The sequence below is a fragment of the Theropithecus gelada genome, chromosome 1 (assembly GCF_003255815.1).
Source record: "Theropithecus gelada isolate Dixy chromosome 1, Tgel_1.0, whole genome shotgun sequence".
Taxonomy (NCBI): Eukaryota; Metazoa; Chordata; class Mammalia; order Primates; family Cercopithecidae; genus Theropithecus; species Theropithecus gelada.
The window spans coordinates 123287429-123302729 of record NC_037668.1 but is presented as its reverse complement, the minus strand read 5'-3'; the positions used below and the strand labels follow the sequence as shown (position 1 = coordinate 123302729).

Sequence of the window (15301 nt, the reverse complement as noted above, 5' to 3'; positions counted from 1 at the left end):
ATGTCTGTGCATGCAACAGAAACATTTCTCTTGGCATTAAAAAAAAAAAGAAGAAAGGATGTATTTCGCTGGCTTCAGGTGGCATTCACGAAGCGGGTAGAGCCAGAACATCTCCTAACTGGGGAGTTTCGGGGCCTTTCGGGCACACAGACGGCCTGACCTGGTCGTGGGCGTATATTAAGCTTTCCCAGCGCTTAACTTTCCGATTTTCAGCTTACGCTTGGCTGCAGCTGCCCAGAATCCGCGCAGAAGCAGGGGTTCCGCCGACAAACGTGAACGTAGAGAACGTAGAAGCCTTTTAACGCTAACAGGCAGTTTCTCTGCATGGTTGTTGTGCATTATTAATCTAGGTATTGCGTATTTAGTTTAGGAAACATGAATGCTCATGATAAATGAGGTAAAATGAATTGTCAGCGGGACCCCAGCTGCTCCCTCGACCCGCCACTCCTCCCGGATCAGGCAAGTCCAGCCCACCAGGAGGTGCGTCCCTCCGCGTTTGAGTTGCTTCGGCACCCGTAGTTGTGAACTTTGACAGCGGCCGGTCCCCGGAAGTTGGACGCATGCGCCGTTTCTCTGCATGGTGTGTGTTCTTATTCTAGCTGCGGCTGCAGGAGCTGTGGCGGCTTTCCTAATCCTGCGAATATGGGTAGTGCTTCGTTCCAGGGACTTTACGCCCCGGGAGTCTCTCAGTATCTTGGTGGTGGCTGGGTCCGGTAAGTATCGAGGAAGCGACTGTGGGACTTGGGTTGGTCACTACAAACCCCAGAGTGCACCGCGACCTTCTTCCCTGGTACCCTTAGCACTTCTTGGAGTGTTGCATGCAGAGATTTGTAGTTTCTCTGCCTTGCCGGAACTGGTCAGTCTAGCCTGGGTAAGGGCTAGTTTGCTGACGCGGCCCAGAGGTCCTTTTATGACAAGTAATTTACACTTGTCTGTAATTAAGACTCTCTGTAGCGTATATTTTTCAAACAAATAATTAGTGAACAGAGAGAACGTAGAAGCCTTTTGATGCTAACATGCAGTTTCCCCGTATGGCTGTTGTGCATTATTAATGTAGGTATTGCGTATTTAGTTTAGGAAACACGAATGCTACATGACAAATGAGGCAAAATGAATTGTCACATTTATAAATATACAAAGTCCAAGAGGATAAAAACAATGATCTACGGACTATAGAGCAATACACACCGAGTGGCAGAGTGTGAGCAACCCACTGACCTGTCAGGTAATACAATCTAAATACACCAATTGTGTAGGTGCTTACAATTTTAAGTAGACATATTTGACAGGGACAGACAGACAGACAGACACACACACACACAATGTAAACATTTGGGGATGGCAGGAGATTGCATCCACATAGAACATGTATAGTATGAGCAAATGTACTAAGTTTATGTTCGAGTATAATACATTACTTTATTCACTTAATCTGTTTTGAGCTGTTAGAGAGGCCGAACACTAAACTAACCTCTGGAAATAACAAAACTGACTAACATTGCTTGCTACGGAGTGCTGACTCCGTGCTAAGTCCTGTGAGAGATGCAAAGATACAGCAGTGAATGAAATAGAGAATACAAAAACAAACAAACAAAAAACAACCTAACAAAATAAATCAAAATGAGTATTTGCCACAATGAGGTAAATGCTATAATCTTGTAATGATTGTGTAAGAAGGACAAATTGCTATGGCAGTCTTCAGGAAGGGCACTACTTTATCAGGTCTTAAAAAACAGGCAGCTTCCTGGAAGAAATAATGCTAAACCAAGACTTGAAAGATGACCAAGAATTAGTCAGATGAGGGAGAGCCAGGGTTTTGAGGGGTGGGACGATGTGAAAAGAAGATAATAGCACTTTGAATGGCCGGAGTTGAGAGGACACTGTCGTGTAGAGTTCAATGTGGGGAGGTAAACTGAGTCCAGATTATAAAGGGTATTTAAAATCTTGCCTTTTTTCTTTTCTATACAGAGTCTCACGCTGTTGCCCAGGCTGGAGGGCAGTGGCACAATCTCAGCTCACTGCAACTCCACCTCCCAGGTTCAAGCCATTCTCCTGCCTCAGCCTCCCAAATAGCTGGGATTACAGGTGCACCACCACACTCAGCTAATTTTTGTATTTTTAGTAGAGACAGTGTTTCACCATGTTGGCCAGGCTGGTCGTGAACTCCCGACCTCAAGTGATCCTCCTGCCTCAGCCTCCCAAAGTGCTGGGATTACAGGTGTGAACCACCACCCCGGCCTAAAATCCTGCTTTATAAAGCAATTGCTGCTACTCCACTGTTCCATATCGTCTAGGGGTTAAGACCACAGGCCTCTAGGTTGTCATAACACCACACATGAATCACATCTCTGCCACTTACTACTTTGGTGATCTTAGGCAATTAGTTAACCTCACTGAACCTTCTGTTTCTACATGGCTTGAGAGAGGACAGGAGAGATTAAATATGATCATATTTAAAGTGTTTAGGCTGGGCGTGGTGGTTCACACCTGTAATCTCAGCAATTTGAGAGGCTGAAACAGGTGGATTGCTTGAGCTCAGGAGTTGGAGACCAGCCTGGGCAACATTGTGAAATCCTATCTCAACATTAATATAAATAAATAAATTAGCTGGATGTGGTGGCATGCACCTATAGTCCTAGCTATTTGGGGGGCTGAGCTAGGAGGATCAGTTGAGCCTGGGAGATGGAGGTTGCAGTGAGCTGAGACTGCGCCACTGCATTCCAGCCTGGTTGACAGAGTGAGACCCTGTCTCACAATGAAATAAAATAAAATGATATAATCAAAAGCTTAAATTAAAAAATCAGTGTTTATTAAAGTGCTTGACATATAGTGTCAACCTAAAATAATTGAAGGGCTCAATATCCAGTTAGAAGAGTTTATTCAAGCACAAAGCGTGAGAGTGGCTGTCTGGGGAGCAAACCTATATCAAAGAATGGTGATCAGTGCTCCCCATGTGGGGAAGAATGAAGATAGTTTAGATAGACCAGAACAGAGATGCTGAACAAAATTACAACATTTTCCGTAGAGAGCTAACATACAGATATAAGATTTGGTTGGCTACTGTAAGGGCCAAGTAGAAACTTCCCTTTTGCCCTCTGAAGTTTCACTGAAAATCACTGACGAGGCAGAAATAATAGGAGAAAAGACACACACGTTTATGAAGCATATATGAAAGCGTTCTGAATGAAGACCCAAAGATGCGAGGGAAATGGTCTGCTTTTATGCTTAGGTTCAACAAAGTATGGACAGCCATGTAGAATTATGACTGGACAAAAGGATCTAATTTAATGCTAATAGACAGTAGGGAAGCCCAGCAAGGCCTATCTAGATTTTTCTTGGTCTCTCTGAGTATGCATTCTTTCCTTCTGGATATGGGGTAGGACCCTCTCTGGAATGGGGGTCTTATGACCTACCATCAAACAAGGTAGGTCAGATAATTTATTTTTTTAAATTTAATTAATTTTTAAAATAGAGATGGTGTCTTGCTATGTGTACCAGACTGGTCTTGAATTCCTGGCCTCAAGCAATTCTCCTGCCTTCCAAAGTGCTGGGATTAAAGGTGTAGACACCTCACCCAGCTCGGATAATTACTTTATCGCCAGTTTTTACACAGAAAGTTGGAGTAAAATTAGAGCAGTATTTTTAGGTTTTATGACTAGTTTTGGGGAGAAGGAGTTCTTGGTTTCTGTGACCCGCCCTGGGGAGAGAGATTCTAGTTTCTATGGCAAGCCTCAGGGGAGTATGGGACTGAGAGACAGAGGACAGGAGAAGACCAGAGAAAAAATTTTACTTCTGAGGCCTTCATTTTGGGATATTATTTTCTAAGTCCCAACACTACTATTGATTACACATTAAGGGATTTGTTTAACATTCTGGTATAAGGAGGTAACAATCACAAAGGCCTCTATCTCCAATGTCATTTAATCTAGGTTTGAATAAAGACTAGGGAGTCTGGTTAATGTATAACATCTCAACACAAAGGTCAGGAAGCAGCAGTCATACACTAAAGAGAAAAAGCCATGTTACATGAGTCAGTTTCCAGGGCTTAGCTTTTCCCCTTGGCATAATAAATTTGGAAGATCTTGACATTTTCTTTTCTTTTTACGTAAGCAGTTAATAAATGGTTACTATATTAGTCTTGGTGGCAAAAGGAGCTTTTGAAGTTTTGTTTTGGTTTTTGTTTTTAAGACAGAGTCTTGTTATGTACCCAGGCTTGCCTGTAAATCCTGGAATCAAGTGATTCTGAGACAGACTCCCGAGTAGCTGGGACCACAGGCACGTGCCACCGCACCTGGCTTATCTTTTTCAGTGGAGAGTCACCCACTTCCATCTGAGCGTTCACAAAGATTATTCAGCCTGCATTGTCAAAAGAATGTCTTGACAAAGACTGAAATAGAGAAACAAATAGGAGCCTTTTGAATATTTCTGATAACAGATAAAGATGGCCTGACTGGAGTGATAGGTGTGGGGCTGGAGAGAAGCAATCGCATTCGGATGAGATTGGAAGATTTTAGGGGTTGAATCCACAACTGTGGATTGAAAGTAGAGGATGTGGGAGGGAAGGACTGAAGGGTGATTTCCAGGTTTCTGACTTGAACAAGATGTTAGGACCAATGACTTGATAGTGTTACATTTGTTGGACTAGAAACCAAAATTAAGGCTGATAATTCATCTGGCAAATGGTGCCTTCATTCAAATTATTGAGGGTAGGAAGGTATCAAGGGCCTGAAAGAACCATGCCAGTTAAAGAAAGACTTGTAATCAGATAAGCAGTTTAATAGTTCATGCCCAAAATTTTGGAGGAGGAAGAAGACATTTTCAATATTTACCTTGAAGATGAAGCAACATTTACTCTTTAGATATCGTAAAATATTATTAGGAGGCCAGGCACAGTGGCTCACGCTTGTAATCCCAGCAATTTGGGAGGCTGAAGCAGGTGAATCACCTGAGGTCAGGAGTTCAAGACCAGCCTGGCCAACATGGCAAAACCCCATCTCTACTAAGAAATACAAAAAAATTAGGTGGGCGTGGTGACAGATGCCTGTAATCCCAGCTACTCAGGAGGCTGAGGCAGGGGCATCGCTTGAACCCAGGAGGTGGAGGTTGCAGTGAGCTGAGATTGCACCACTGCACTCCAGCCTGGGCAACAGAGCAAGACTCTGTCTCAAAAAAAAAAAAAAAAATTATTAGTAGACCACTTCTGTTCAGAGAACATTTGCCAAAACTACTTTTCTTTGAAACGCAATACAGCCTTCTTAGGCAAATGTTAGATTTAGTATCAAACTTTCATTCAATCTTTCCTTCAATAGGACAGCCTGCTTTTTCTAGGAATAGGAGGTACAGCAGTAACAAAACAAATAAATCCCTGCCCTCATAGTACGGTGCTTGCCTTCTAGTGAGGCGTGGATAGAGGGAGATAAAAAGCAAAACAAATAAATAGACTACACAGTAAGTTATGTAGTGATAAACACTATGATTTGGGGAAGGGGACATTGCTTTTATTTATTTTTTTTCTTGAGACGGAGTCTCATTCTGTCGCCCAGGCTGGAGTGCAGTGGCACAATCTCCGCTCACTGTAAGCTCCGTCTCCCAGGTTCACACCATTCTCCTGCCTCAGCCTCCCGAGTAGTTGGGACTACAGGTGCCCGCCACCACGCCTGGCTAATTTTTTTGCATTTTTAGTAGAGACGGGTTTTCACCGTGTTAGCCAGGGTGGTCTCGATCTCCTAACCTCGTGATCCGCACGTCTCAGCCTCCCAAAGTGCTGGGATTACAGGCGTGAGCCACCGTGCCTGGCCGGGCATTGCTTTTTATGAAGATTGTCAGGGAAAGCCTCCTTGGGGAGATGACAGCCAACAGCAAGGAGGCTAGAGTGATTAGAGTAGACTTAGTAAGCAGGGAGGAACAGGAGATGAGCTCCAAGAGGGAACATAGTTGAGGTCAGAGTATAAGAAGCCTTTTAGTCCACATGAGACATGAAGCCACTGAAAGATTTTGAGCAGAAGTAAATAATTTGATGAACTCAAATAGGGTCACACTGGATGTTATGTTGCGATAGACTGAAGGGGAAGAGGGTCAGGGAACAGATCAGTAAGCTGTGTTCATAATCCATGTGAGAGGTGATAGTGGCCTGGAGCAGGGGGGTAACAAAAGAAATGGTGAGAAGTGATTGGATGCTGGATATATTTTAAGGTAGAACTTAGAGAATCTTATTCTCAAAAAAATGTATCTTAATAAAAGAGTAAAATGGAAGACAAAGTCCATCATTTTAATGACTTTATTCAGTAACAAGGTTAAATTTTCAGTGAATATACTGTCAACCTAAATAACAGAGAGATTCTCCAAAGATAGTAAGTATATTCAAGAGTAAGCATTGTAGTGTGGGATACACATGCTGAATAAACTATGGGCACAAAGAGGCAAGGGAAGACAGCGATTTTTAAAGCTAAAATGGGGAGGGTTATATAAGTTGTTTTGAAACAATTATCCTTGCTTACAGGGATCAATAATAAGGGTGGCATCAGTCCAAGGTTAGGCAGGCAGCGGCTGGGCAGATGTCCTTGCAGGAGTATTTTTTTGCATAAGGTTGCAATGGCCTTTGTACAAGGTTGTGGTTTTGGCATAGTCTTTTGTGGTAGTTCTTGTGTTCAGGCGATTGAGCATTAAGAACCCTTCCTTCGTGGCCTTTCCCAGCTCCATTTTGTCACAGTGACTCTATTTTTATCCTGACAACTTTCACAGTATTCAATGAGGGTATCCTTAAAAAAGAAAAAAAAAAAAAAAGAGAAAAAAAGAGACAAAGCAGGTATAATGAAGTTTTAATTGTAGTGGAAGGTGCTGTGGATATTAGGTTTTATCCTTAATTATTCCAGCTATGAAAACAAGTACCTACTTGGAGTACCACCACTTTTTTTTTTTCTTTTTTGAGACAGAGTCTCGCACTGTTGCCCAGGCTGGAGTGCGGTCTCAAGCAATTCTCCTGCCTCAGCCTCCCGAGTAGCTGAGATTACAGGCATGAGCCACTGTGTCTGGCCTGACTTTTTTGGTTTTTTCGAGGCTAAAACCAAAAATACTAAAAAGAGTATAAACCAGATGTGTAAACTATATGCCCCAGTCAAGAAGATGGGTGACAGGTTATGAAGCTAACGTATGATTTTAATTCCTGAAATTCACACTAAATCTATGCCAAATTTGTTTCTATATATAATTCCTCCTGGAATCGAGAATGAAATCCTTTCCTTTCTACTATTAAAAAAAAATGTGGGCCTGACGTGGTGGCTCACGCCCGTAATCCCAGCACTTTGGGAGGCGGGTGGGTGGATCACCTGAGGTCAGGAGTTCAAGACCAGTCTGACCAACATGGTGAAACCCTGTCTCTACTAAAAATGCAAAAATTAGCCAGGTGTGGTGGCGCACGCCTGTAATTGCAGCTACTCGGGAGGCTGAGGCAGGCTGAGGCAGGAGAATCGCCTGAACCTGGGAAGTGGAGGTTGCAGTGAGCCAAGATCGCAAATTTGTGTTGGGGGGAAACTCATGTTTAATTTATCTTTGTTTGTGTTCTTGTATCACTATATACTCTTTCTTACAACAATAAGGGAGGTGGGGTGGGGGAAGCCTTCTAGGTATGGGGAGCAGCATGACCAGAGGCAAGGAGTGAGTAACAAATAAAACGAATGCAGAGAATGTTAAAGACATCCACCTGACTGAGGCACAGAGCTTGTGAGATGAGACTGAAATAAGTATGATAGGGCTCCTTGATAAGGAGTGTGACTGTTTTGCTTAGTTTATAGATAAGTAGATATTCTATTGTTTTCATGAAGGAAACCTCAATGAACATAGCTGATTTTTAAATTTACGCTTTTGTAATTAATGTATTAAAATTTTGGAGATTATATGACTTAAGAAACTGAACATTACTCATCTGGTGAAGCTGATAAATATTTGAGGAGCTGCATTGTGCTGAGACCTCTCGTAGGAGCTGGGGTTACAGTGGTGGACAAAAAATGTTTCTTAGGAAGGCCCAAGCCCTGCTGGTCAGTGCTCATGCTCCCTTCACCTTATTTCTCTACATAGAACCTTCAGTGACTGGCTTCCCTTTTCCCATCCTGCTTTCGTGTCCTTATTTCACCCGTACCCTTCTTCCCAGTATTCCTACCACACTTTGAACACATGTTTCAGATCTTGTCACCTCATGCCCTAACAATCCCCATCTCCACCCAGTGGCCTCCCTACTCCTATCTCTCCATTATCTTCACCTTTCAAGTCATCTCAGCCTTTTTCAGGGATCTTCCTTATTCTTTTTTTTTTTTTTTTTTTTTTTTTTTGAGATGGAGTCTTGCTCTGTTACCCAGGCTGGAGTGCAGTGGCATGATCTCGGCTCACTGCAAGCTCTGCCTCCCGGGTTCATGCCATTCTCCTGCCTCAGCCTCCCGAGTAGCTGGGACTACAGGCGCCTGCCATCACAGGGATCTTCCTTATTCTTAAGGCACTGATTTTTCGTAACCATTTGCTTACCCTCCACATTTTAGTTTTTCTTGCTGTCTTGGATCTTCTTTGTCTTCACATATGTGTCTTGCCCCTTTCTCACCAGTCTTCTTGATAGCAAGAGCTATGTCTTATACTGTTTTGTGCCTTCCTTAGTACCTACTGCTAGTGCTTTTGATGTAAAAGTTGTATTTATACAAGTGCACAGATTTATTGTTTTCAAATGTTCTTGTGTCTTCTGAGAAATATACAATTACAGTGCCCCCCCCCCACCTGAAACGATGACATAGGTATAACATGGTCAAATAGATATGTCCATTGTGGGTTTATTAATCTTAGGACTTCTGATATTTTTTCCAGGTGGGCATACCACCGAGATCCTGAGGCTGCTTGGGAGCTTGTCCAATGCCTACTCACCTAGACATTATGTCATTGCTGACACTGATGAAATGAGTGCCAATAAAATAAATTCTTTTGAACTAGATCGAGCTGATAGAGACCCTAGTAACATGGTAAGTGACAATTTCTATTTCTAAGAAAATTACAAGTTGTACATTGAGTTTAATCATCTTTAGAAATAATCTCACCACTCCTATTCAACATAGTATTGGAAGTTCTGGCCAGGGCAATCAGGAAAGAGAAAGAAATGAAGTGTATTCAGGTAGGGAGAGAGGAAGTAAAATTATCCTCATTTGCAGATGACATGATCCTATATCTAGAAAATCCCATTGTCTCAGCCCAAAAGCTTCTTAAGCTGATAGGCAACTTTAGCCAAGTCTCAGGATACAAAATCAATGTGCAAAATCACTAGCAGCATTCCTATACACCAACAACAGGCAAGCTGAGAACCAAATCATGAATGAACTCCCATTCACAGTCACTACAAAAAGAATAAAATACCTAGGAATACAGCTAACAAGGGAAGTGAAGGACCTTTTCAAGGAAAACTACAAACAACTGCTCAATGAAATCAGAGAGGACACAAACAAATGGAAATACATTCCATGCTTATGGTTAGGAACAATCAATGTCGTGAAAATGGCTATACTGCCCAAAGTAATTTATAGATTCAATGCTATTCCCATTAAACCACCATTTACGTTCTTAACAGAATTATAAGAAACTATTTAAAAATTCATGTGGAACCAAAAAGGAGTCCGAATAGCCAAGAGAGTCCTAAGCAAAAAGAACAAAGCTGGAGGCATCATGCTACCTGACTTCAAACTATACTACAAGGCTGCAGTAACCAAAACACCATGATACTTGTACAAAAACAGACACAGGCCAATGGAATAGAGTAGAGAACTCAGAAATAAGACCACACGCTTACAACCATCTGATCTACAAACCTGACAAAAACGAGCAATGGGGAAAGGATTTTCTGTTTTGCAAGGAGTTGAACTGGCTAGCCATATGCAGAAAATTGAAACTGGATTCCTTCCCTACACTTTATACAAAAATTAAGGTAGATTAAAGACGTAAGTGTAAAATCCAAAATTATAAAAAACCCTAGAAGAAAATGTAAGCAGTAGTATTCAGGACATAGGCATGGGCAAAGATTTTATGACGAAAATGCCAAAAGCAATTGCAACAAAAGTACATAGCAAAAGAAACTCATCAGAGTGAACAGCCAACCTACAGGATTGGAGAAAATTTTTGCAATATGTCCATCTCTCAAAGGTCTAATATACAGAGTCTACAAGGAACTTAAACAAATTTACAAGAAAAAAACAGTCTCATTAAGAAGTGGGCAAAGGACATGAACAGACACTTCTCAAAAGAAGACATTCATGCAGCTGACAAACATATGAAAGAAAGCGCAACATCACTGATCATTAGAGAAATGCAAATCAAAACGACAATGAGATACCATCTCACACCACTCAGGATAGCGATTATTAAAAAGTCCAGAAACGAGATGTTGGCGAGGTTGTGGAGAAAAAGGAATGCTTTTACACTATTGGTGACAATGTACATTAGTTCAACCGTTGTGGAAGATAGTATGGCGATTCCTCAGAAATCTAGAGGCAGAAATACCACTTGACCTAGCAATCCCATTACTGAGTTTTTACCCAAATGAATATAAATCATTCTATTTTAAAGATACATGCACACATATGTTCACTGCAGCACTGTTCACAATAGCAAAGACATGGAATCAACCCAAATGCCCTCAATGATAGAATGGATAAAGAAAATGTGGTACATACACACTATGGAATACTATGCAGCAATAAAAAGGAACAGGATCATGTCCTCTGCAGGGACATGGATAGAGCCGGAAGCCGTTATCCTCAGCAAACTAACGCGGGAACAGAAAACTAAATACTACACATTTTCACTTATAAGTAGGAGCTGAACTATGAGAATACATGGATACATATCGGGGAACAACACACACTGGGGCCTGTTGAAGGGAGGGCTTGGGGGAGGTAGAGCATCAGGAAGAATAGCTAATGGATGCTGGGCTTAATACCTAGGTGATGGATTAATTTGTGCAGCAAACCACCATGGCACACGTTTACCTATTTAACAAACCTGCACATCCTGCACACATACCCTGGAACTTAAAAGTTGAAGGGGAAAAAATTGTTGCTTAATTTTCTGCGTATTTTTTATTCTTTTAAATAGAGAAAGTGGTTTTTCATTGAATTCCAATAGTGAAAATTATTTTATTTATACTTACATACATGAGGCAACCAGTTCATGTGCTTATTGGCTCTTCATTAAAACTCTCTATCAGTGTGTTACATTTATGGATAATTTGATTTATCTATGACTGCTGTTTCTTCTCCAAATCATGTTTGTGTCTGCCCTTGAAATTATTAATACTTCTTTCCCCTGGTTGCTCACTTCATTTTAGCGTTTTAGTCAGTGTTTAGAGATTTTTTTTAAAGTGAACGGTTTCTTTATTAAGGAAGGAAACTAGAGCTCTTCCTTGTGTAGAGTCAGTGCCTTTATCCATCCCTCTCTCTGGGAATGGCCCAGCTGCAGGGCTGCTTTGGATAGTTCAGGGGTGGACAGCTGGCCTCACTCAGACCAGTTGAAGTCTTTCTCTGAGCTTTTTGGGCTTAGAGACCTAGAGAATGGAATCAGTCTGTCTTCAAGCAAGCTCTATAAATGATAAAGCTTGAAAGCTGCTGACAGTCATGTTTTCACTTAGAAGATAAAGGTAGTCTATAGATAGAAGAATGAAGATAATGAACAGGAAGAGAGGAGAAGCCAGTGTCTGGTGCTGTATTCAGTGGCTCAAGAGGCCCTGCTATAGCTGTGTTGGTCTTGGGTTGGTGGTTCTTTTCTTGGGAAGTCAGGATCTCCTGAACTCCTAGAACCCTACCCCACTCCCTTTGTTCCTACCTTTGCGACACACACACACACACACACACACACACTCTTACGCCTGTTTGAGTTAACTTTTGGTCACTTGTAAACATTATCCCCAACTAATATACTACTAAAATATATTCTCAAAAAATCCACGTCAAACAAGATCAGGATATAAATCTGCTTGCTATAATTCAGCTATAGCAAAATGTGTGGTACTTTTTTCCTCTGTGGAAAATAAGCCAAAATGATTTTGTTTTTGTTTTAGGAATCAATACTGTATTAGTTTCTTAGGGTTGCTGTAACAAAATACCATAAACTGGGTGGCTTAAAACAATAGAAATGTATTTTCTCATAGTTCTGAAGGGTAGAAGTCTGAGATCAAGGTGTCATGGGGCCATACTCCCTCTGGAGGTTCTGAAGAAGAATCCTCCTTGCTTCCTGCTGGCTTCTAGTGGTCGCCAGCAATGCTTGGCCTTCCTTAGCTTGCAGCTACGTCACTCTAATCTCAGCTTCCACCATCCTATGACCTTTTCTGTATCTCTGTCTTCACATGCCTTTTTTTATGAGGATACCGGTTGGATTTAAGGCCCACTCTAATTCAGAAGGACCTCATTTTAACTTGATCATATCTGCAGTGATCTTATTTCTAAATAAGGTCACATTCATAGATTCCAGGTGGACATGAATTTTAGGGGGACAGTAATTCACTGAATGTAAATACTGAATGTAAATATTTATATTGAACTATTTTAGGAAAGTCTTTTTTTTTTTTTTTTTTTGAGATAGAGTCTAGCTCTGTTACCCAGCCTGGAGTGCATCGTCACATTCTTGGCTCACTGAAACCTTCGCCTCCCAGGTTCAAGTGATTCTCCTGCCTCACCCTCCCGAGAGTAGCTGGGACTACAGGCATGTGCCACCACACCTGGCTAATTCTTTTATTTTAGTAGAGTTGGGGTTTCACCATGTTGGCCAGCCTGGTCTCGAAATCCTGACCTCAAGTGATCTGCCTGCCTCGGCCTCCCAACTGCTGAGATTCCAGGCGCAAGCCACTGCACCCAGCCAGGAAAATCTCTTTGACATATAATGCAAAACGACAACCTTGCCCTTTTAGAAACTGTGAAAGTCTAGAAATAGCAGGTGATTTTTTTGTAAGTGTAAAAGGAGAAAATAGAGAATATTGAGTATACTAGTAAGTGTTCCTTTCATTATTGTGAGACAGATAATAGTATCCTCATTTTACAAATGAGAAAAATCGAGGCTCAAAGGTGTAAATAACCAGAGTCCTGCCAAATATGTGTCACATACCTAGATGTTTCTTCCAAAGCCTTTGCTTCTCCTACATAACGACCCTGCCGCTTTTGTGTATTATTTTCCAATTCGAAAGACTTAGTATGAGAAGAATACCCTGGACATTCTCCTCTAAGGCATCAGAGACTAAAAATGTCATCTAGTCTCTTATGTTAGGGTGTACTTGAGAAATGGTAGAGAATTTGGAGAAAATGATGATGATTTTTCATATAATGTGAAAAGTCTAGTTTACCAGTGGTATAGAGCACTTAAAAATGTTCAAAGAGCAAAATAATCACAAAATTGTTACTGTGTTTTTCACCATAAGGAGCAGGTATCTTTGGTTTGACCCAGCTGCTAGTGTGCAAGTTGCTTCTGAAGTTGCATCTAATTTGGAGGCTCTATATTTAATTTAGCATATATATTAAATATTTCCCTCTTGCTCTGTCACCATATGTATTATTTACTGAATGATTTCATGGTTTAGTGAAACATTTGGAAGATTGTTATACTGTGCATCATAACACTTAGAACGAAGTAAGTTGGGTTTACTTCACATTGATAAGAAGCCAAATATTTTGGATTTTTATTTTTACTTATTTGCGTTTTTTTGTTTTTTTTTTTTTTTTTTGAGACGGAGTCTCGCTCTGTCGCCCAGGCTGGAGTGCAGTGGCCGGATCTCGGCTCACTTCAAACTCTGCCTCCCGGGTTCATGCCATTCTCCTGCCTCAGCCTCCTGAGTAGCTGGGGGTACAGGCACCTGCCATCATGCCTGGCTAATTTTTTTTTTTTTTTTTTTTTTAGTAGAGACAGGATTTCACCATGTTGGCCAGGATGGTCTCGATCTCCTGACCTCATGATCTGCCCGCCTCAGCCTCCCAAAGTGCTATGATTACAGGCATGAGCCACCATGCCAAGCCAGATTTTGGATTTTTATAGTGCCATTATTTTGTATTTTCAAAGTGTGATGTAGGACTGAGCATCTCTGATCGACTTCCTTTTACTAACACTTTCCTACTGGGGCAGTGCAGCCACTGTTAGAGAGAAAATTCTGCTCCATTCCTAAAAGAGCCTCTATTCATGAATCTGAAGCTGGGAAGAGCTCTGCAGAGATGCAAATGAGCTGCTGACGGAGATAGCATGAACATTTCTGCTGGCCGCCACTGGGTACCACATTGTGTGTGTGTGTGTGTGTGTGTGTGTGTGTGTGTGTGTGTGTGTGTGTGTGAGGGTATTGACAGGACATGGTGAGGGACAGCAAGACAAAGAGGCAGAGGTAGACACCTTCCTGCCAAGCCTTACTAAGGTAGCAGGGGTTCCCAACTGGTCTTTTTCTACACTTCAGCTCAGCCATCTTTTGTACCTTGCATGGAGCTCACCAGACTAGGAAAAGGTGGGGTCTTGCTGAAGAAATCAATAGTGATCAATACATTTGCTGGACGAGCCCATATTAGCCAAATATATTTAACAATCTAGACCTGCAGTGTCCAGTATAGTAGCCACCAGCCGTATGTGGCTACATATATTTCAATTTAAATTAGGTAAAACTAAGTAAAATTTACAATTTGGTCCCTGGGTTGCACTAGCCTCATTTCTAATGTTCAGTAGCCACATGTGGCTAGTGGCTACCATTTTGGATATTATAGAATAGAAAATTTTTATCATTGCAGGAAGTTCTATCAGATGACACTAATCTAGACTTTCCTTTATAATAAACTGAAAATGAAATATGATTAGATATTGTGAAGATAATTAACAGGTTCAAAACAAAGATCCCCTCCCAAAAGTTAATATAGAAACAAAATAACTTTTTAGCTCCTGGGTGACCACAAGAAACTTAAAAAGGGGAAGAAAAAAAGAAAATAACTTTTTAAATTTCATATTATCATTGAAAATCTAGGAGATATTCCAAATAAACAAGAATAATCTGTTTGGGTTTTGTTTTGTTTTGTTTTGTTTTGAGACAGAATCTTGCCCTGTCGCCCAGGCTAGAGTGCAATGGTGTGATCTCAGCTCACTGCAACCTCTGCTGCCCGGGTTCAAATTATTCTCCTGCCTCAGCCCCCCTAGTGGCTTGGATCACAGGCGCCCGCCACCATGCCCAGTTAATTTTTGTATTTTTAGTAGAGGCGGGGTTTCACCATGTTGGCCAGGCTGGTCTCGAACTCCTGACCTTGTGATCTGCCCGCCTCAGCCTTTCAAA

General features: G+C 41.5%; 1 protein-coding gene and 1 long non-coding RNA gene across 3 annotated transcripts in view; one reads left to right on the top strand and one right to left on the bottom strand.

Annotated features, from left to right (window-relative positions):
• The first annotated feature begins 524 nt into the window (after positions 1 to 524).
• The window catches only part of ALG14 (ALG14, UDP-N-acetylglucosaminyltransferase subunit), a 93234-nt gene continuing 78457 nt past the window's right edge, over positions 525 to 15301 (top strand). For both annotated transcript variants that reach the window (XM_025365031.1, XM_025365034.1), the window contains exons 1-2: positions 525 to 713; positions 8845 to 8996. In XM_025365031.1, the coding sequence (XP_025220816.1) occupies positions 578 to 713; positions 8845 to 8996 (288 nt within the window). In that variant the 5' untranslated portion in view covers positions 525 to 577. The remainder of the gene's footprint in view (positions 714 to 8844; positions 8997 to 15301) is intronic.
• On the bottom strand, positions 6264 to 11760 carry LOC112611342. The gene is made up of 2 exons (XR_003116632.1): positions 11171 to 11760; positions 6264 to 6758 (listed from the first exon to the last, which is right to left on the bottom strand). It is a non-coding gene; the product is annotated as an uncharacterized LOC112611342 (long non-coding RNA).